The sequence below is a fragment of the Pteropus alecto genome, unplaced genomic scaffold, assembly GCF_000325575.1.
Source record: "Pteropus alecto unplaced genomic scaffold, ASM32557v1 scaffold5, whole genome shotgun sequence".
NCBI lineage: Eukaryota > Metazoa > Chordata > Mammalia > Chiroptera > Pteropodidae > Pteropus > Pteropus alecto.
This window is the reverse complement of record NW_006441953.1, coordinates 4,230,386-4,252,584: the sequence shown is the minus strand read 5'-3', so window position 1 is coordinate 4,252,584 and position 22,199 is coordinate 4,230,386. Positions and strand designations below refer to the sequence as shown.

The window sequence follows — 22,199 nt, the reverse complement described above, 5'->3', positions numbered from 1 at the left end:
CCAGCAATTCCTTCTGCTGCCCAAGACGGTTTGCTGTAACTCAAGGGATGGAGGCGAAGGTGAATAATTAGAGCCGGTATTTTTATTGAGCCAGAACTAATGCCAGAGATGAAAGAGAACTTCAATCAACATGATTCTAACGACACTGTGGAACAGATGCAAATAGAACATCCATACATAAATCCTTCTGAGCATGTAAATTTTTTCTCCCAAAATTTAGTATTTATTCAAATAGTTGAAAAAAAGAAAGGAAAAAAGTTTCAATGTTAGAAGCAAGTCGTGTTTTAAAATAATGGTTTGGGTTTGGGTTTAGAGTGCAAAGCAATTTAAACAAAACAGACCTTCGCTTCTAAAAAAAAAAAAAGGCTTATGGGAGTTTTAAAAATCACATAGGAAGGAAAAGCTTAAAAATGAAGACCTGAAGTATAAATAAACAGCAAAACTGAATACATCTTTGTTCCCAATTTGATCCTGGTGATGGAATGACCTTCATAGTTAATTATATCCTTGTATCTCACAGTGTTGGACTATAGATCATGTGCAGCACACATGACTAATGTACTTTAGCCTGGCTTCTTTCTATCATGCACCACATGTCTGCCACATCAAATTTCCTGGCAAAAATGTTATTTCAAGGTAATGTGTACAATAAAAATGTCCTCTTGGTGTCACGACAATATTATTTCTCCTTTGACAGCATTGTTAGAATAATATCCACGTTGATTAATACTTATCTGCCAATTCAAATAGGAACATATGTTGTGGATAAGAATAGTCATGCACACCTTCTTACTCTTGTAAAATATAAAGACTAAAGTGACTTCTTGGTGGAATTCAATATAAAACATCAAAAATATTACTAAGGAAGCAGAAGCTGATCTTAAGACTATGATTATCACTTCAATGATTTTAATAATATAATGTTTTCCTTTTCTGGGAGGGTATATTCTTCTCCCCACTTTTTGTGGTAAAACATACAAAGCGTAACATGTGCCACGTTAACTATTTTTAAGTGTATAGTTCAGCAGCATTAAGTACCTTCACACTATGCAACCATCACCTCCATCTACCTCCAGAACTTTTTCATCTTCTCAAACTGAAATATCATGCCCGTTAAACAATAACTCTGTTTTCTCTTCCCCTCAGCCTCTGGTAATTGCCATTCTACCTTTTTCTTTTTCAAGTGCCCATCTCTTTGTCCTACTTTTTTTAAAAATTAAATTTATTGAGGCTATATTAGCAAATAAAATTAGATAGGTTTCAAGTGCACAATTTTATAACACATCATCTGTATACTGCATTGTGCATTCACCATCTAAATTCAAATCTCCTTCCAGCACCATATATTTGACCGCCTTTACCGTTTTCTACCTCCCCACCAATTTCCTTTCCTTCTGGTAACCACCATACTGTTGTCTGTGTCTGTGAGTTTTTATTTGTTTCTTTGTCTTATGCATTTGTTGCTTTCAGTTTTATATTCCACATATGGATAAAATCATACGGTTCTTGACTTTTTCCATCTGACATTTCACTTAGTATGATATTCTCAAGATCTATCCATGTTGTCACGAATGGCAGTATTTCATCTTATGACTGAGTAGTATTCCATTGTAAATATGTACCACATCTTCTTTATCCAATCATCTGTCAAAGGACACTTTGGTTGTTTCCATGTCTTGGCCACTGTAGATAATGCTACAATGAACACAGGCATGCACATATCTTTATGGATAAATGTTTTTAAATTTGGGAGACAGATACCCAGAAGAGGGATTGCTGGGTCATATGGTAATTCTATTCTTAATTCTTTGAGGAACCTCCGTACTGTTCTCCATAGTGGCTGTACCAATTTACATTCCCACCAGCAGTGTATGAGGGTTCCTTTTTCCCACAACCTCTTTAACACTTATTATTTGTCTTGTTGATAATAGCCATTCTAACAGATATAATGTGGAATTTCATTGTGGTTTTAATTCGCATTTCCCTAATAGCTAGTGAAGTTGAGCATCTTTTCAAATATCTGTTGGCCATTTGTATGTCTTCTTGGGAGAAGTGTCTGTTCAGTTCCTCTGCCCATTTTTTAATTGGACATTTGTTTTTTCATTGTTGAGTTACATGAGTTTTTTACATATTTTAGGTATTAGCCCACCATTCTACTTTTTGTCTCTATGAATTTGACTGTTCTAGGTACCTCATATAAGTGTAATCATGGAATATTTGTCCTGTGACTAGCTTATTTTACTTAGTATAAAGTATTCAAGGTTCATCCATGTTGTAGCACATGTCAGAATTTATTTTCTTTTGAAAGATGAATAATATTCCATTGTATGTATATACCACATTTTGAATAATATTCCATTGTATGTATATACCACATTTTGTTTGTAGAAGAATATACTGTAAAAATTACTTTTATATTAAGTATATACACTGTAACTGCAATTGTACTGATTATAATACACTGTGTTAGCCTGTAGTAAGAACGATCATTATCAGATATCTATTATATACCACTTTAAAAAAATGTACATTATCTGTAGTTTTTGTCACAACACTAAAAATGAAATACTGCCTTTTGTGACAATATAGATGGATCTTGAGAAATATCATACTAAGAGAAATAAGTCAGGAGGAAAATGTCAAAAACCATATGATTTCACTCAAATGTGAGATATAAAACTGAAAGCAACAAATGAACAAGAGAAAAAACAAACAAAAACTCATAGACACAGACAACCATTTAGTAGTTACCAGATAGAAAGGGGGACATTAGAGAGCTAGGAAAGAGTAAAGAGGGTCAAATATATGGTGACAGAAGGAGATTTGACTTTGGGTGGTGTCCACACAATGCTATAATATACAGATGAAGTATTATAGAATTACATACTTGAAACCTAAATAATTTTATTAACCAATGTCACTCCAATAAATTTAATAAAATTAAAAAAAGAAAATGTTTTTTAAAAATGATGTACTATAATAATTTTAGAGATGAGGAAACTGAACATAGTGAATGTGAGTAAAACTTATCCAGTGACTTACAGACTATGCAGAGAGCTAGGATTCAAACTGGGTATGCTTAGCTCTGAGTCCTAGGCTTTCTCCCCTCTGCCACCTGACTGTTCAGGCTGTGATTGGGACACACTGTATTATACGTGACAGAATTGTGCTAGACGAGCAGACATTCAGTCCAGTTCTGACTCTGCTGCCCACTAGCTGTGTGACCATGGCCAAATCATTTGGTTTTACAAAGTTGCTTCATCTGTCAAAGGGGAATAAAAACAGTAGTGATGGTAATGATGATATGTCAATGGAGTACTCACTTTGTGCTAACTACTAAGCTTGCCTTGTATTAGCTCTTCAATCCTCGTGATTATACTATGAGGTAGATTTTTCAATTTCTTTCTTTTTATTTAAACAATAGAAACTGAAATACACAGAGGTTCAAGGTCACACCACAGTAAGTGGATTCAAACCCAAACCAGTCTGTCTCCTAACCTGACATTTTAACCAGTCCTCACCACTAGGAGGTCATGAGAACCGAAAGCATGCAAATTGCTTAACTACATGTGTGACACAGAGAAACCTCTCAAAAATGTCAGTCATTATTTTTATGACCATGATTTCCTTGCCATTTTTTTCTATATCTGGTTCTGAATGGCTGCACCTGCTTTTTCTATTTTTTTTTTTTTCTCCTTGGAAATGTTCCAAGAGTGGGAGGGGAGACTGAGTATCCATCAGGAAATTACCCTCCTTGGCTCTGGACCGGCTCTAAGAAAAAACACAAAACAACAAGGACTTCTGCAAAGTCAGCTCAATACCACGCCTAATGTGCACTCTTATTACTACGGCTGCATTCAGTTGAGGTGGGGATATATAGCCCTTGCATGCTGTATTGGCATAATATAAACACCTGAATTTTAAATATCCGATTCTTCTCCATTTATCCTGAAGCCAAATTGCCAATGCAAATAAGTTTCTGAGAAATTCACCAAAAATGCTGTGCCTCTCAAATAAGCTGAAAGAGCAAGAAGATGACTAAAATAGGATATATGCCCTGCTAAAACACACAGCTTATTATTATATATTTTTAAAATTCTAAATTCTTATTTATTTGCCTAGTTTTCCTAGGAAATATTGTCAGTGACTACTAATAAGTCATCATAGATTTTTATTGTTATGATTATATTGAAATCTCACTTATCTCCTAATAGAGTTGGAGCTAATATTTTCATATACCAAGTTTAAGGTTTTGCTTAATGCCTGCTTAACAATACCCTCCCTCACACCACCCACAAAACTCCAAGACTAGGCAACACACATGCATCATTCTAGGGTAGTTTATTAAGCAACCTATAGAATCACTTGACTGTAGAGAACACAAATATAATATAAAACAAGAACCTGGCCTTTAACTAATTCATAATTTTGTTACAGCCACAAATATGTTCGTAATTAAATAAGAATAAAAAAAATCAGCATTTGAGGGTAAATTAGCAACATTTATAAATTCCATGATTTTTAGAGTTAAAGAAGCCTTGTATCTAATTTAAAATCAATTTTTTAAATTGTGTATTGGGTTTGAGCTGATACCATGGTTTATGATGGGCATTGTAGTAAATAAAATAATAGTTCTTATGATTAAGAAAGATATAGTCTAGAAGTAAAGAGTGGTTATTGAAGTCATAGGATAAATCAGTACTTTTCATTCTCTCCCTAAGACACTCCAACCGATGTCTGTATACTTAACCACTTAATGATTAAGTTACAGGTTTTCCAAAAACTAGTTATGTTCAACAGCAAACCTGATTATGTCCGTTGCATTTCTTATTGTAATTATAGTAATTTAATTAAACTTACATAAATTGATATTTTCATGAAAACTGCTTTAATGTTTTGAAATAATTTGATAAAATAAAGTTGCCAAAATATTGCCTCTACATTAGGAGTTCAATAATACAATTGTAAAATATTGGAGAGAAAATTATTCTAGAAAGAGTCAGCAAACAAATCTCTTTGTCATTCAAAATGTCAGTCAATATTTAAAACTAGTATACAAATACAATTACAATAAACTGTGACCTAAGCTGAGCATAAGACAGCCTAGAGGTCAGGCTTACTGGAGAAGTGACATAAATGAAATCTGAAAGAGAATGTAACATCAGTCAAGAAGAAGGAAAAGTAGCTTGAGCAGAGGGAGTACATGTCTAAAGGCTTGGTAGCAAAAAAACATTTGAAAGAAGCTTAGTGTGATTGAAGTACAAATGTTAGAGCACATGGTAAGGGTGTGAGTCTAAGGACATCATCAGGACACAAATCATGAAGGCCTAATTTAGGAATCTGGAATTTTTGATACAGTGGGAAATCAATGAGAAATTTTAAATAAGAGTGACATGACCAAATTCTCTTCATAAGATTACTTTGGCCTCGGTAGAACCAGATTTCAAGGAAAAGGGTAGAGAGCAAACCTGAAGGCAAGGAGACAGTGAAGTGGACCTGAACCTGGGCAGTCTGGTTGCTAGGGGAGAGATGGAGGCAGTTAAGCTTAGTCTAGTTGCCAAGAGGATAGAGAGAACTGAACAGATCAAAAGAAACCCAGGAGATAAAAAGCACGAACAATCAGTGGAGCGGGTAAAGGAGATAGCAAGTCAAAGCTGACTCTCAAATTTCTGACTGTTAACAAGAAGGGTTGTGGTGCTGTTGCAGAAAAGCAGATCAGTGAGAAACCACTCAGAGAGTTGGAGAACTCAGGTTTATTACATCAGTGGTCCCAGAAGAGCCAGTGCTCTGAAGATCTGGGCCCCGAGCTCAGGGGCAATTTTGCTTTTATAGGGCTTATCCATGCTATTACAGTTGGCATGGGCTGATTGGTTGATTTGTCCTCAGGCGGTTACAGACCATGGGAGTTGCTATGGGCTATAGGAAGTTACAGAGCATGAGATTTTCAGACAGGAACTTAGGCAATACATCTGTTATCTAGGCAGAACAATCAAAGGGGAGGGTGAGTCTTCAGTTGATTTCGAGATCACTCTGCCTTTCGGCCTATGCAGCAAGCATGTCTACAGAAGCAGAACAAAGAGCTAATTATAAGGTTAGCCTTTTGAGTGAAAATTCCTCTTCGGTGCAATTGAAAGAAATAGGAAAGAATGGGAAAAGAGCAGGCAGAGGAGATAAGGTGATAAAGCCCACTCAGTTCTAGCTCATGATATGAAAAAGGAAGAGAATTTCTAGAGATTAAATTTTTCACCTTAAGTAATAGATTGAGAAATTGAGTTTATACCTTTTGATCATCACCCTCTCCCTACCCAATCTGTCCCTTTCTAATGACATAGTATAAACACCACCTATAATTCTATCAAGAATTTTATTTCAGACAGATCATTACCAAATCCCCAGATATGATTTTAAATGTTCTTTTATCCCTCTTCATACAGTGTTTCATGTTCACCCCCATAAACCTAAAAATCTTGACTTGGCATTGCATTTAACCCTACTGACCTAAGTTTCACATGGTAAAATCTTTTATCAGTTTCAATGGAAATCTGACCCACAAAAAGATAAATGGAGGAGGGCTTCTGTGAAATAGGTTGAAAATAATTGCATGTCAGACAGCTTTTGGCGAGGAGCCAATGAAGTATTAAGTGAAAATGTGAAGAAGTAGTCCCTCCATTGCTTTAAATTTGAAAGCTCAAACATTAGGGCAGAGAAATATTTTATCCTCATTCAAAGGGCATGTGATTTATTTCCTCTGACTGCTAATTGCTGCAGAACATTGAGAAGTGGATTTCAAAAAAGAGTTCAAAAAAGCTTACCTAGTTTGAAAAATACGTAAGTGGCATTGGTTTGAATTTACAGGCTCCTACAGTGATCGGCATAGCACAGCCAAAACATTAGGAGCTAAATAAATGGGTACATTCTGGAAAGGTCTTCATTTAAAGTCTTTAGCAGGAGAAGATAATGAAAAGAGTATAACTTTTAAGCCTTGAAAGGGGACTTTACTTGGTTAAATACTCTCTGTATTTAATTTTTCTGTTATAATTGTTCTATTGTTGAGAATGTAAAATTTTGACTAGATAAGAACTACTGATTTTATCGATTTGTTCATTCACTCGACAAATATTTGTTAAGTGCTCATTGTTCCAGGCATTGTCCTAGATCAGTGGTTCTCAACCAGAAACTCTGTTCCTCGTACCTCGTGCCTAGGAATTCTTGGCAATGTCTAGGGTCATTTTTGGTTGCCACAGTTGCGGGGTGGGAGTGCTGCTGGCATTTAGTGGGTAGAGGCAATAATTTATCTATCCCAAAGTGTCTGTAGTGCAATGTTGAGAAATCCCCTTCTAGATACTGGCAATATAGCAATATAGCAATGAAAAAAAAAATCCAGGGAAAAACTTCAGCTTTTATGAAACATATTTTAGTGATGAGAGAGAAAAAATAAACTGATTAATAAAGAAATACATAGCATGTCAGACAGTGATAAGACACTATAAAAGAAAATAAAGCAGATGGTGGGTAGTGGTTACAACCTTGTAGAGAGAAGTCAGGAAAGGCCTCAGTAATAAGGTGATTTTTGAGCAGAACCTGGAGAGAAAGAAGTCATGGTATGAACGAGGAACGATCCCATCACTGTCTTTATTTAAAAATTATAGCAGTTTGCCAATCATACATGAATTTAGTGTAAGGATAAATTTAAGGTAATTTGCGAACAAATTATCTGAGTGCCATTGCCTCTTTTTTCTTTTTTTTTTTTTTTCACCAAAATCTTTATGCTGCTTTAGATAAAAGAGCATAAGATTTTCTAATTTTTATGTATTTTAAACAAATGAAAAATGGAGTTGGCTTTCCTTACAACCAACTGAAACAGAATCTTTTAATTTAACCTAATCAACAGGTTCCAAACAGTAAACACAAAACAGCCACACACCATATATCCGGCATGTATAAATATAGCACTGAAGTGTGTAGCATGGCACAGGTATACACAGTGAATATGTGATTGGCTCTTACTACACATGATGTAATCTGAGGACAGGACAAGTCGTCAGGGCTTAAACACAAACATAAACATGGAGATGGATATTTTGAAAATAAGATCAAATTGTGGTTTGAGTGTTTTGTTTGGTATGATTAATTTTGTTGTTGATAATTTGTTTGTACTTACAGGTACATATAGCAAAAAAGATACAGGACTTGAGCTTTTTTAATAGGTTTATCTCAATTTAAAATTTTATTTGATTAATAATTCATTGAAAGAAAGTTTTTTGTTGGTTATACATATGAAAAATATATATGAAAAATAAATATATTTTTAAAAATTTGCTTGCAACTGCAATACAATGAAGTATCAGTTTCATCAGAGAAGTACTAGCTTCGTTTTCTAAGAATTCATTTATTAAAAGAAGTGTAATTTCACATTTTAATTTAATATTTTACTTCTACACAGAAATGCTCAGTACAAAGAAGCAAAAGCACACTAAGATTATAATTGCGGTATTTTAAAAAGACTCAGTAAGTTTTGAGTATTTCTAAAGCATTAATACCATTGAAACATAATGATAATCCTAAATGTCTGATTGGTGTGGCATTAACAAGCAAGTCAAAACCAAGGAGAGTATTTTCAAATATGGTATTATATTACACGTATAGAGTTCATTAACAGAAAAGAAAAGAAGAAAATTACTCTACTTAGAATCTTCGATTAGCCTAGAATAAAAAATAATTTAATTTCTTTATATCTGGTTTTAAAATTTTGAGATGACATTCTGAGGGATAACATAATGTCCTCCAATACTATGTAGATGTGAGTTCTGTATGCCCTTGCTAATAAGGGCAGAATTATAAAGGATGATCCAACAAAGACAAGAAAAATGAGATATGATAAAAATTGATAAGTAATTTCCTTGTCTGAGTTAGATCCGTACCCAAGCACTGTCACCCTGAAGCCAGTGAAGACCCTCCTTATCCAATCAGAAAAACTGCCACACCATCCATTTATTGTTTATGCATTCATTCACTTACTCACTCACCAAACATAATTACTGAGTACAAGCCAGCCTTTTCCTAGGTACTGAAGATACAAATGTTCCTGTCTTTGAGAAGTTCGACCAAATGAAAGAGATATTGGCATGTAAATAATGATATGAGAAATGTTTAGAGGATGTGATACAGAAATATCTTTTGGGTATAATGACTCAGTAGGATAGACTTGAAAAGATGAGTTGGAATTTATAAAGCAACCAGGATAAGAGCGAGCATTCCAGGCTGAGGAAACAGCATGCATCAAGGCATGTCAGTCCAAAGTAAGACTGTTAGGCCAGAGATGAGAATAGAAAGTTGGAGACAGGTTGTAGGAGGCTTTATACTCATTTTAATGTTTTAACCTAGAGTCTTCAAACTTTATTATTATTTTGTATCATAGTAAAATATGTATAACAAAATTTACCATGTTAACTATTTTTAAGTATGCCGTTCAGCTGCATTAAGTACATTCACATTATTGTAAAACTATCATCATTATCTATCCAGAATTTTTTCATCTTCCCAAAGGAACGCTACACATTAAATACTAACTCCCTACTCTCCTTTTCCCCAGCCTCTGGCAACCTCTATCTACTGTCTATCTCTATGAATTTGACTACTCTAGATACCTCATGTAAGTGGAATCATAGAATATTTGGCCTTTTGTGTCTGGCTTATTTTACCTAGCATAATGTCTTCAAGGTCCGACCATGTTGTAGTATGTGCCAAAAATTTATCTCAAACTTTATTGATTGTGTATCAGCAAAACTGTTTTAAGCATACACTCGCAATATATGTATAGTATGTATCATGTACATTAGAAAGCATACAAAAAAAATAAATATTTTTAAAGGATAAAACTGAAAATAAACTTGATTTTCCTTTTTATAATGGATTGTCTTGAAAAGCCCCCGGGGTATATATACCTCTCTTTGGATACAACTGCTATAAAACGCGGAGAAACATTGAGAAGTATTAAACAGAGTAGCACCTCGGTTTGACACTCTGATCTAGTTTCTCATCGAACATCTCACCCTGTTGTGTACTCTGTAGTGAGTGATGAGGAGCAGATTTCAAAGACTAGATCATTCAAAAAATCAGATTTGTGTTTTTAGAGTGGAATATTCTAGTGAACCTATAAAGTATACGCCTCATTTCTTGCAATTGCATGTCTTTCTAATGTCCATCCACATAAAATATTTTGTTGAAAAGCATAAAATAATACAATTCTTGGGAAGTACTTGTTGGTCACTGTTATTTCAAGATCACAGATAAATGTGCTAGTAGAACTTAAGGGTCTTTTGATGTTTTTGAATATTCTTCAAAATTTTATCAAAATCAATCAGTTCCTTAAAAACAAACCATGAAACAGGTGCTGCTCCTGAAAACTAAGGTTAGAAAAGTGGAGACTGCATGGTGGCTGAAAAAGCATAGACCTTGGAACCAAGTAGACCTCGGTAAAACTCTGACTTCACCATTTACTAGCTAAGTGACCACTGGGCAAGTGTCTAAAGCTCTCTTAAACTTAGTTCTATCATCTAGAAATGACAATAATGTCTTTTGCAAAGTCGTTAAGAGAATGAATTGACATAATGTATCTATAAGTTTAATACAAGTGCTCACATGGTGTTAGTATCATCTTTTTCATTTACAAATTCCAAACAGGAAAAGCAGTTTTATGACCTTGTTCCATGTTCTAGGACATGTTTAAACTCTACCTAGATTATCCTCTGCCCCGTCAAAAATCCAAATTGGATTTCAAAATTCAGCTTTCAATGTCTCTTCTTTTGACATTATAGAGGTAAAATTAAGCTCTTTCTTATTACAATTTCTATTTTCCTTTATTTGTGTCTCTAATAGAATAATAACCACTAATACATGGTGGCTTCTGTGATGAGCTGACAAGTTCCCCTTCAGGAATAAAGGATGTATGTCCCAGCTTCTGGGAGTAACACCAGCAGACAGACTCTCTTTAGAAATTGTCTCAGCTAAGAGCACCTCTCAAGTCATGCTCCCTTCCTAAGGTGACCCCATCCAACAATTGAATGGTCATATAAGGGCCCAGGTCCTTCATATCACTGAGGATAACTCTGAAGGATCATCTCACATTTAGAACTCATCTTAGAGTTTGCTAAGTCTTCCACTGAGACCACATCACATTCCCTCTTCCCTTCCCTTCTCTTTCCTAGGTTGTAATCACAAGAACATTCCCTAATAAACCTCCTCGATCCTTATCTCCATCTCAGAATCTGCAACCCACAATCCAGCCCAAAGCCATATCTTGGGCACTTATTACATTGCTACAATTGTAGGTTCACTGCCTGTTTCACTCAAATGATTGGGTTTCCTTCTGCTTTATTTTTATGTTCTCAGAATCTGGTCAATACTTGTCACATATGAATACCTAGCAAATGCTAGTTGAATAAATTCATTAAAACTAAGATCTTATTTTGTTTGGCCAAGAAATTCTTTTCATTTTCTTGTTTAATTAAATTTATTTACATTTTTTTCTTTCTTCATAGAAAAATAATTTAGAGCAGTTAACCTCAGAAATGATTATGATTAAGGTGGGGGGAGGGGGAGCAAGGAAAGGGAATTAACAGAATTGTAAAGGCAAATATACCAATTATAAGGGTCAATATAGTTGTAATTAGTCATTGAATATCTTTTAATCATTGAGTAAGAAATTATTGATCTGAGCATCTACCAGGTACTAAGTGCTAAAATAAAAGTAAGGCTCTATCCCCAAGGAGAATTACATTCAAGTGGAAGAGGGAGACAAACATAGAATACAGTAGCATAATTTCAGAGAAAAATAGGTAGTATGAAGGCCCCTGAAGGGGATCATAACAAAACACCCCAAAAGATGAATCTGTACAAACAAACCTCACTAAACTAACCCTTATCTTCCATGAGTCTTCCCCACACATTTCCTATTCACCTTCCCATGATTTAATATGTCCAGGCCAAGCCCTTTTCCTTTGTCCTGTCACATCTTCACAACTTCTCATTTTTTGTTAAAATGGTAATATAATGCCCTGGGTCTGTTTCTTTATGATTTTCACTTCCTTCTATGAAGCCCTCCCTCTATGCCATGTAAAAATATTAACATCAAATAAAATGTATATGTTTTTTCCCCTGTTAATCTTTCTTCTATCAGCTCAACTCACAGGTTCTAGCCACAGGACCTAAGAGAATAAAGGAAAACTCTTTCCTCCCCTATACCACTGTAGGTAGGACACTCAGGGATGGGCTCTCTAAGAAGGTGAGCAGAAATCTCAATTTTGAGAATCCATACTCACTAATATTTGAAGGAAGAAACTTTAAGGCAGGGAAAAACTAATAGACCAGGCATTAAGTACAAATTTGACTCTAAATCTTCAGGCAGCTAAATATAGTACATTTCTTGTTTTTCTGGGGGAACGTGTTCTAATTCTTAAGAGGAACCAACGTTTTCCCTTGAATAAAATTGAATGGCTCTAGGAGAGGTAAACAATGTCTTCATCAACTATTTCACAACAAAGACAGAAGAAGAAATCTGTGGAAACTTTTTTTCAGTGACACTGGAGACCTAACATTAAGACATATTCAGGAAAGACAATTTCTGTGAGGGCTATAATGACTCAGTGTGCTTAGAGCAGTAGCTGGATGACATGACCTTTACGTTTTTCTTCTTTAAGTAAGAACTGAATGTCAGATAGTCAAGATTACATTCTCTATCAAAGGCCTCGGTGTAGGTATCTTAGAGTATTCATTTATTTTCTCATTCATTAATCAAGAAAGAAATTGTTCAGAACAACCTGGCACAAAGGCTTTTAATCATAACACTCTATTTTCCTGCTGCATTTAAAACTCACAATTTAGGCTGACTTCACAGAATTCTGATGAAATATCACCTACCGAGATAAAAGAGCTGCTTGTTTCCAACATATAATTCCATTCTTTTCATTTGCAAATGCATACACCACCATCTCCACCTCCAGCCTCCACTCTATCTCCTTTGCTATAGAATAGGGCTTTCAAGTTTTGGGATGTATATTAAGTTTTATAGAGATGCAAATAAATAAGTGATTACAGGTATAAAATTAAAGAACTAGTATCAAGATATTCAAACAAGTGGGAAATGAAGATCATTAAGCTATTACTATAGAAGCAGGTTTGCTTAATCTGTTTATAATTTTGTTTCCTGACAATTAAACAACAATAAAGAAGCGTTTATTAAACAGTAACACTCTGGCAGGGAAATGTCAGTAATTCCAAAAAAAGAATGTATATTCCAAAGTGAAAAATTAGGCAAGTCAAGCTTTACCATAATAGTAGAGGAATGTCACCACATTATACAACATGCTGCAACTATCACATTGCTTTGACTTCTTCTTACTAGTAAGCCACACAGATAAAGAAAGCATCCACTAAATCAATGAATTATGTGCATTCTATTTTGCAAATATTTAAATCATCTGAGTTCAAATCCAAGCTCTACCACCTTAAGGAGATAAAGACATCCACCCCAAAATATGCCACTTTGGTATATTGATTATTTTGAGCTGAGGACACTTGAAAATCAGCAGATCTTCTCTTCCTTCTGCCTAAGGACAGATCTTCTAAAAGAAATTCAGTTGTCATCAGTCCCCTTACTTGGATTTTCATCAGCCAGGCAAGACTGTTGTCACAAAAGAGAAGACTGGAAGCCGACACCACAACCAAACATACTTTGTCACAAATTATATTTCCCATCTATTCTTGTAAGGGTTCATTCATCTTTCATAAAATTATTTATTCTTCCCTAAGTGGCCTACCTTCCTCTTCCCCTCCCCTTCCCCTATAAAGATGGTATACAAGCTCTCAAATCACCTGTTTTTGGATATTCACTTTGGCTTTCCTGTAATGCCTCTGAGCACTTAATATTAAACATTTGTATACTTTTATTCCTTTTCTCCTGTTAATCTGCCGATTGTCAGTTTATTTCATAGACCCAGCTATCAATCCTGGGAGGGTGCAGGGAAAGACTTTCCTCCTCTACACACCTATTTTCAGCTGTAAAACCAGAACTGACAAGGTGTTTGTGTTAAATAACGTGTGAAAGCCCCTGGGCCAGCATAGCAACTAGCAGATAACAATCACTCAGCTGTTCCTTCCCTTCCTTCCCTCCCCTCTCACTTTCCACAACCACGTAAAGAAGGGCAATACCCTGAACACAGGTTACAGCCCAAACCACTCACATGTAGCCTTCCTTGAACGTACAATTGGAGGCCAACACACCATGTCTACATATTTGAAAGTTATAAGTGAAGCTGGCAAACTGTCAAAATGTTATTTCTTTCTGTGTTGATAAATATACCTTCATAACAATTCGGAAGACCAAGTTCAAATTTAGATTTCTTAGGTCCCTCAGAGTTTCATGCCAAAATTTGGCAGGAGGCCCTGGGGCACACGTACCCTAATCCTGAGGCCAGTATCCTTAGTCTTCCCTCCACGAGCACTGTCCCACCCACAGGGGTCTGGTAGGCAGGGTGTTAACACCCCAGAGCAATTGAGCTCCAGACATGCCTCTATAATCAGCTGTCCCTCAGGCACACCAGGAACCACTAGGGGAAACAATGGGATTAGGAAGACTTCTTGGAGGCCTTGGAGCCAGTATTTGGGAAAATGTCATGTTCCCAGATACCCTGAACTTAGTCTACAAATGAGAATAGGGGTCCCAGGTTGTCGGCAACCTTGGCCCCAAGGACTCCCTCACTACTTGGAGGATCGGGGCCTGCAGAAGGATGCCCTAATGTCTAAAGCACAACCTAAAGCCACATTTCGCCTGGTTTTAACAGTGATGCAGCTTACAAGTTAAGCAATTCTTGCAGTAATTCAATCTTCACCAAGAAATCAATAGCCACAAAAATACTGAATTAATATAATTATGGTATCAAGTAATTGTATGAAAAGAGGATTTTTTTTCTGTCCTGTCTCACTGGAAACAAAGATGAATCGAGCTTGGATGCTTTTCTCTCACCCATCTTTTTCCCAGCGATGTTACTATTTTAAACTACATTCTATCCATGCTTAGTACATCTGAGTTCTCCCTCTCCCTCCCCCTCTTTTTTCCTTCCATTCCTCCCACCTTCTTGATTTTTTTTCATTTTGTATATAATTAAAAACAGTCCTCTATCTTAAAAAAGTTATAACTAGAGTCACATCAGTCAAACCTAGGAGGAAAAACTTTTCCTATCACAATGTGGTCATGATGAAATAGCTCAAACTTTCTCACCTTCTGAGACTCGTACTTTATTTCACTTATATGGCTTTTTTAAAACCTGCAAAATACCATTACTAAAAAAAAAAAAAAGAAAGAAAGAAAGTAATATATCATATTTCTTTTTGGTTTCTATGCATGTGACGAGACAGAAATTACTTAGTTTTAAAATCGCCTTGACATTTATAAAGATTTTACCTTCAAACTATGAAACACATTTTATTTGTATTGGTGTCACATTACTGATCCAAGCACTTCCCGCTTCATTATAGGGTGCATGGAGGCGGAGCGAGAGGAAGGAGTGACATAATACTAACAGAACAACAGGGAGGAGCAAAGAGGGCTTGTAGCACTGGGTTAGAAACACGCACAGACAGCTGGACAACCCATTTTATTTCATCTTTCATTGCATCTTGAACAAAATCACCAGACCTTCAGTGTGAGCAACTTCTACTCACAGATTGGTCTGTGTTCCTAAAAATCATTATTAATTAAATGTCTTCATATTTTTACAAGTCTAAATTATTATTTGAGCCATCTGATCGCAAACTGCAAAATATGTTATTCTGTACAAAGTTCATGTGGTAGAGTGGTTCCTTATGGTCACTATAGTGAGAAAACTTTATGCTTTCATAAAACAACCAATCAATTCTTTCTTCATGAAAATGATGATAGCCTTTGCCAAAAAAAAAAAAAACAAAAACCAAAAACCTATTATAAATTGGAGATGAGATTTTTGACTTGTGTGATCAGCAACAGTAATGACATTTTATATTATATGCACTCTCACTCTTTCACTTGATAATTGATAAGCAAAAATATGCATTGGCCAAAAAATTAACTGGAGGCTTAGTACAGCCACTGTCTTAGTCAGTTTGGGTTGCTATAACAAATATGCCATAGAATGGGTGTCTTAAACAATAAAGATTTATTTCTCACAGTTCTGGAGGTAGAGAAGTCCAAGATTAAGGTGCTGGCAGACCTGTTGTCTGGTAAGGGCCCCCTCACATGGCAGAGAGGGAGGAAGATCACTCATGTCTCTTAGTATAAGGGCACTAATCTCATTCGTGAAGGCTCCACCCTCATGACCTAATTATCTCCTAAAGACCTCAGCTCCTACTGTCATCACATTCAGGATTAGTCTTCGATATATGAATTTTAGGGATACATAAACATTCATCCCATAGCATCCACACTGAGAGAAATTCTGTCAGTAATATTATATAGGGTTTTTAGGAAAAGGCTTAATGTTAATCAATAAACTTTTCATAAAAAGATATTTAACCATTACAGAAATATGTCTCAAGTATACACACACGACTATATCTATATCTACATGCAGTAGATAAATTAGATAGATCATCTGCATATATCCAGAAACAGTTGTGTGTAACCGTTTTAATCAGGCATATTTCTAAGATAGACTTCACACCTATAATTGTATACAAAATCATTTCCCAGAAAAAGAAATTTGACAAATCAGCCAGTAAATTTCCCCAACTTTGATCACTCTCTGTGGTTTCCATTAAAATGGCAACCAGAAATTGAGCTAGCATGGAAGCTAAGATGATGTACTCACATTTTAAATAGGAGTGAACTGAGGTATGGTCTGGCATGCTTTAAAATATAGAGTCAGAAATGAAATAAGCTTCCACTAAGAATTATTTGTTATGTAGGCAATAGGCAATTCTGCACATCTTAATCTCTGCTATGTTTATTTCTTTTTAATTGAAGAATCATCTTTATTCATGGAGACGTATGCTTCACATATGAAAATACAAGGACTCTAATTCAGGTCTTGATGCCTTTCCTCACACTGATTCCCTGCCTAGATGAGATCATTCCAGTTATTCGTTCATTCTGTTCGAAAGTTACCGAGTGCTCACTGTGTGCTGGACACTTCTAAGTGCAGAGATGGAACAGTTAACAAGATAGACAGGGTCTCTGTCATGGAGTGGAGGGAGAGTGATGGGAGAGGAGATAAAAGTCAGAAATCAGCAATAAATGAAAAATTGAACAACAGAATTTTAGACAATGATAAGTACAATGAAGAGGTTAAAACACTCTTCTCTCTCCATTCTGCACCTTCTTTCTCATTCCCGCCTTATCATCTCTTAATGTTTTCTAACAACTTCCTCCACCCAATCCTAAGCAGACCATTTCCTTCTTCTGTGGATCCACTGATCCCACCTCCACTTCTATCCTGTGACTTTATCACATTTATTTATCTGTCTTATCTTTCCCAATGAGACTTTAAGCCCTAATAAAGTAAACGGCAGGCTTTTTTTTTTTTTTTTTTCCATAATGATTTTGTAGATGTTATTTCTTGGCACATATTCTAGTTACATATTTATATAACATTTTCAGTAAATTAACTGAACAAATCTGTTGAAGAAATAAAGAATCCACTAACAGTAGACTGCTATGGAACTATTAGTGTACAATTTGAAGCTTGGTAGGATTAATTTATCTGATGTAATCACAATCTTCTATAAAGATTTTATGATATTCTCATTAAAACCATGTTCTATTGTTTAATCTAGTAGCTTTCACCCACTGTATCTTTTTTTTTTTTTTTAATTATGATTTTGGATTCACACTATTAAAGTGATATCTGTCAGAAATTGAATTCAACAGGTATATAGTAAGAGTAAGAGGCAAGGCCTGGGGCATCAGAGAAAGATCTTATATTTCCCAGAATCCAGAGAACTGTAATACTCTGATAGCAACGTAGCTCTGACAACCGACTGAATAATTTGAGGCTGCCTTCCGGTATTATTCCAGGCCATCTATTTGAGCCCTCTAACCTGCTCAGGTCTTTATTCAAGGCCTTCCAAGAAACTACCAGTTGTAAGGCAGGGAGAGGAAAAACTCTAGACATTGCAACAATAAATAGCTTTTTAAAGGTGATTTAACTCATCTGCATGTTAATGGATATAGTAGGATGGGAGTGCAAACACACAGAATCGATAACTTTGAATTTTAATGAGAAAATGCCTTCTATTGTTGCTAAAGCAGTTACAGAAATATTGTACTAAAAGCTCTATTGGGCATTAGATATCAGACTTGGATTTTATTAAGAGTTACAGCTAAAAAAATGTTACTTATCGGGAGACCAGCCTGTCTCTACAGCCCTGACATGCTCCTCTTCATTCCCTGATGATTTTTCTCCAGCATAGCCAGTTCTAGGGATATAACTTAACTCCTGAGTCTTTCCTTCTACTTTCAAAGACAGAATACGACAGAGTACAGGAAAATCAAAAACCAAATGAAGCGCACAAGAAACCTGAGGTCTTCTCTAAAGTAACCAATAAACATCGGCTGTATTTTGCGGCCGCAGGCTTATTTTTTTAGTTTAGTAAGTACATAGCGAAAAGTATTTTCCATTTTTATTTTGCTAATGGAAAATCGGAACCAAAAAGATGTGAATTAGTGAATCTCAGACAGAAAAAAGAAAAATTATTTGAGATAAAGCAGTGCGCTTTTCCTGAATTGCTATCATGGTCTCCATCAAAGGACAGAAAATAGTTGAAATAGCTTAGTAGACTAGGAAATTTGGCTTAATAGAGGACAAGTCCTGTTCTATCATCATAATACCAATTAGTCTGAAAATTAAAAATAACTACTATTTATTGAGCACATACTGTGTGTCAGCCAAAATACTAGGTGTTTCATGTAATTTTCTTATTCCATCTCTTAACAATACTATGTGGTAAGAATCATTATCTCACTTTCACAGGTAGGAACACTGAGGCTCAGAAATTTTAAGTAATTTACTCAAAGTCTTATAGGTAATAAATTGAAGAAACAGGATTGGAAACCAAATATGTATGACTTTAAAATTTGCATTCTTCCTAGTGTATCCAATTCTTTGAGAACAATTAATTTCAAAGATTAAATGATACTCCTTCCCCATTTTTAGAAATATTCTTTAAGGACAAGACATGACTCTGAATTTTAATTTAATTTCTAAACTATCAAGATTTTTTAAAAAGCTTTAACTCACAGTAGGAATCTTTAAAGATTTAATTTAAGTGCAATTAACTTTTTTAACTTAATTTTCATAACTAAGTGCAAGCACATTTTTGAGGAAAGCGGCATGCTAAGTACAGGCTTGTCCCATTGGTCTTTCTAGCCTCATTATAGTTTAGCAGTCCAGCGTGACACTCGTGGTGGGATTATGAAAGCTCAAACACAAAATGTGCTCAAAGAAGAGAGACAGGTTCTGGGGGATCACATGACAGGTATGGCAGTGGATACTTAAAACAGTGCACAATATCAACATAAATTGAAGTTTTCTAGAACTAGTGACCTTCAAGAGAAAGGGAGAAAAAAAAGAGAAGGTAGATGAAAAAGAATAGAAATTGAGGGCCTGAAACAGAAGACGTGTTATAATAACTATGCCAAATTATCTCATGACCATTGCAAAATAAACTGAAATTATTTCCTCAAAAGTCATTCAATCCAACCGTGCTAAATATTTCTTACTGTATTTGGATGTTATTCAATTCACTGTAAAAGAATGAACACCTGCGTGATTTTCAACAAATTCTACTATACCATCCCACCGACGATAGCACTCGTTTTTCGCAGACATGATTGTAGTTTCATGCCCCTATTTAAGATAACCACAATCATAGGTCAGTGCCATTATCTAGACAGATCTCATGGTGTGACACCTAATACCTATTTATTGAGATAAACTCTCTTTTGTAGGTTTCTAAATCATTTGCTTTCTAGCACTTCCCACTTCTTAAGTTGTATGGAGGAGGGGAAAGGAAGGGAGGAAGGTAGCAGAAAAAATATTGCTCTCATCAGGAGAAAAATGGTATTAATAATTCGAAATTGGCTCTTTAACTATTGAAGCACATAATAGCTTTTTCCGGTAATTTATGAATTACATTTGCTTTCATTTTCTTATTTTTCTCATTTTCCTCTTATAGAGGATGTAATATTCGATGTTCTTCCCTGCCTTATGTGTTTTCTTTGCAATCGGAAGATTAAGAGGAAAGAAGCTGAGAGAGCAGTAACCTGGGACAATTGGCTGCTCTTGGGTTACCTTGTAATTTTTGGTTGTATTCGGTCCTGTCAGAATGACTCCTCCTCAAGGTACCGGAGTGGTCCCCAGAAATGCTGCTCTCCACCACAGTGTCAGTCTTCCTTCTCTCCAGCATATAGAGTCTGGACCTCAAGAAGATCAGGTTCTTTTTCTTGGTGCCCATGTTTTCTTTCCCAGTGGCTTCTTTGGGCTCCATCTGAAGCAAAGACAAGCTTGAGAGGCTTGCAGGCAATGGCTTGTTGCTAAAATGCCTCAGGGCGAGGGTTAAGGCCACTGGACTCGACTGCCCAGTTTAACTGCCCCTTTCTAACTAAACGGCTTCACTCCAGGGTTACCTGGCTGTGACTGCCACCTCAACGGAGTCCCAGAGCCACACCTCTATGAGGTCATTCTTTTTTATACCTAGAATCCAACGGGGGAAGTTGCCACCTGTTACCTGAGAGACCTGCAGCACAGAGCTAGGCAAAGCAGGGACTGCGCTATCACATGCTGCCAAAGCAAACAAAAATCCCATTGTGTGGGGCGAGGGCTGGGGGGTGGGGATGAGGAGAGAGAACAAGGTGAGGCAGGGAGGAAGGGAAGTGCAGGAGTGTAACCTGTAGCTTATGGATTTAATGTGCACCTAAGGGTGTGTACAGGTGTGCCCAAGGCACTGCCTTGTGATCTGCTGCCTGGAGGCAGATGTAGGCTGTGTGTGACCTTTAGCTAGAGTCACTCACATGTGACCATGGAGTTAGTGTGAGGCTAAGAGAATTTGCATTTACATCAGGGGATACAGAATCATTTTTAAGGATTACTGTGTGCACTCAGTCATGCTTCTACATCTAAACACTGAGCATGCAGAGATTATTACTAAAAAACATACTTGCGAAACCCTAATCTGCATTCCTGAGGAAGCAAGGATTCTAGTTGAGAGAGGTCTGGCCACAGGCACAGGAAAATAAGAGAATGTCCAAAGACGCCTGCCTGGGGCCCTTTCATTTCTCCCTTCCTCCTGCTACCCTTGCCTGAAATTAGTCCTTTCATGTCCCAGCCCTGTCCTGAGTCCTAGTCCTTAGAAAAGTAAACACCATGTTTGAGTGTGATTTTTATAAGATCTTTTCTTTATCTCTTTTGCAGATGGAGTGAAAAAATGCAACTTACCTTAGGAAAATAAGAGGAAAAATGTTTGAAACTGAGAAGAGACATATAGAAAGTAGAAGGGATGGGGACAAGGACTGGGAGGGAGAAAGGCAAATAGTGATGGGACTTCCATTAATTTTTTTGTTGTTTTTCCATGTACTCACAGAGATTTCTCAAGGGGGAAGTTCTCAGAAGCTCTGGGGATGTGCTGAGTGGTTCGTATGCCCTCGTTAAAGAAAAGAGAGACCCTAAGGAGGAAAATAGGTTCTTTTTTCCTGTAAAGGAAATGCCGAAATTCAGCTTTGTGTTACCCATTTTGAATCATGGTTAACTCTTGTTAGACAAGGTTTATAGATGTGGAAAAAGAGATAAAACCCTTTTTTTTTTCCCCCAATTAAGAATGTGTGGGCTGAATACAATTGGCACAATTATCTTAAAAGATAAATGACAAATCTTCACCCACTATAGAGACATCTGTATATAGCTTGGCATATCGAATGGCTTTTATTTAAAATAATTGATAGTCTTTTTTAAGCAAGCCTTTCCAAGTACATTTAATAAATGCTTTTAAAGGCACATTCACCACTAAGGTGTAAAATTTTCCAATTTATGTTTAAAATGTCTCAATTGTATTCTAATAGGTTTTGTGTATTTACTGGTTACTAACAGACGTACATTATTAGACATAGTCTATTGCAAAATTGTACAATTAATACTATAGGACTTATAGGAAATATGGGGTTAGGGACACAGCAC

General features: G+C 36.0%; 1 protein-coding gene across 1 annotated transcript in view; it reads right to left on the bottom strand.

Moving 5' to 3' along the window:
• Positions 1-20,668, bottom strand: part of ARHGEF38 (Rho guanine nucleotide exchange factor 38) — a 117,935-nt gene extending 97,267 nt beyond the window's left edge. The window contains exon 1 of the mRNA XM_006918890.3: positions 20,322-20,668. Within this exon, the coding sequence (XP_006918952.1) occupies positions 20,322-20,517 (196 nt within the window). The 5' untranslated portion in view covers positions 20,518-20,668. The remainder of the gene's footprint in view (positions 1-20,321) is intronic.
• Positions 20,669-22,199: the final 1,531 nt, after the last annotated feature.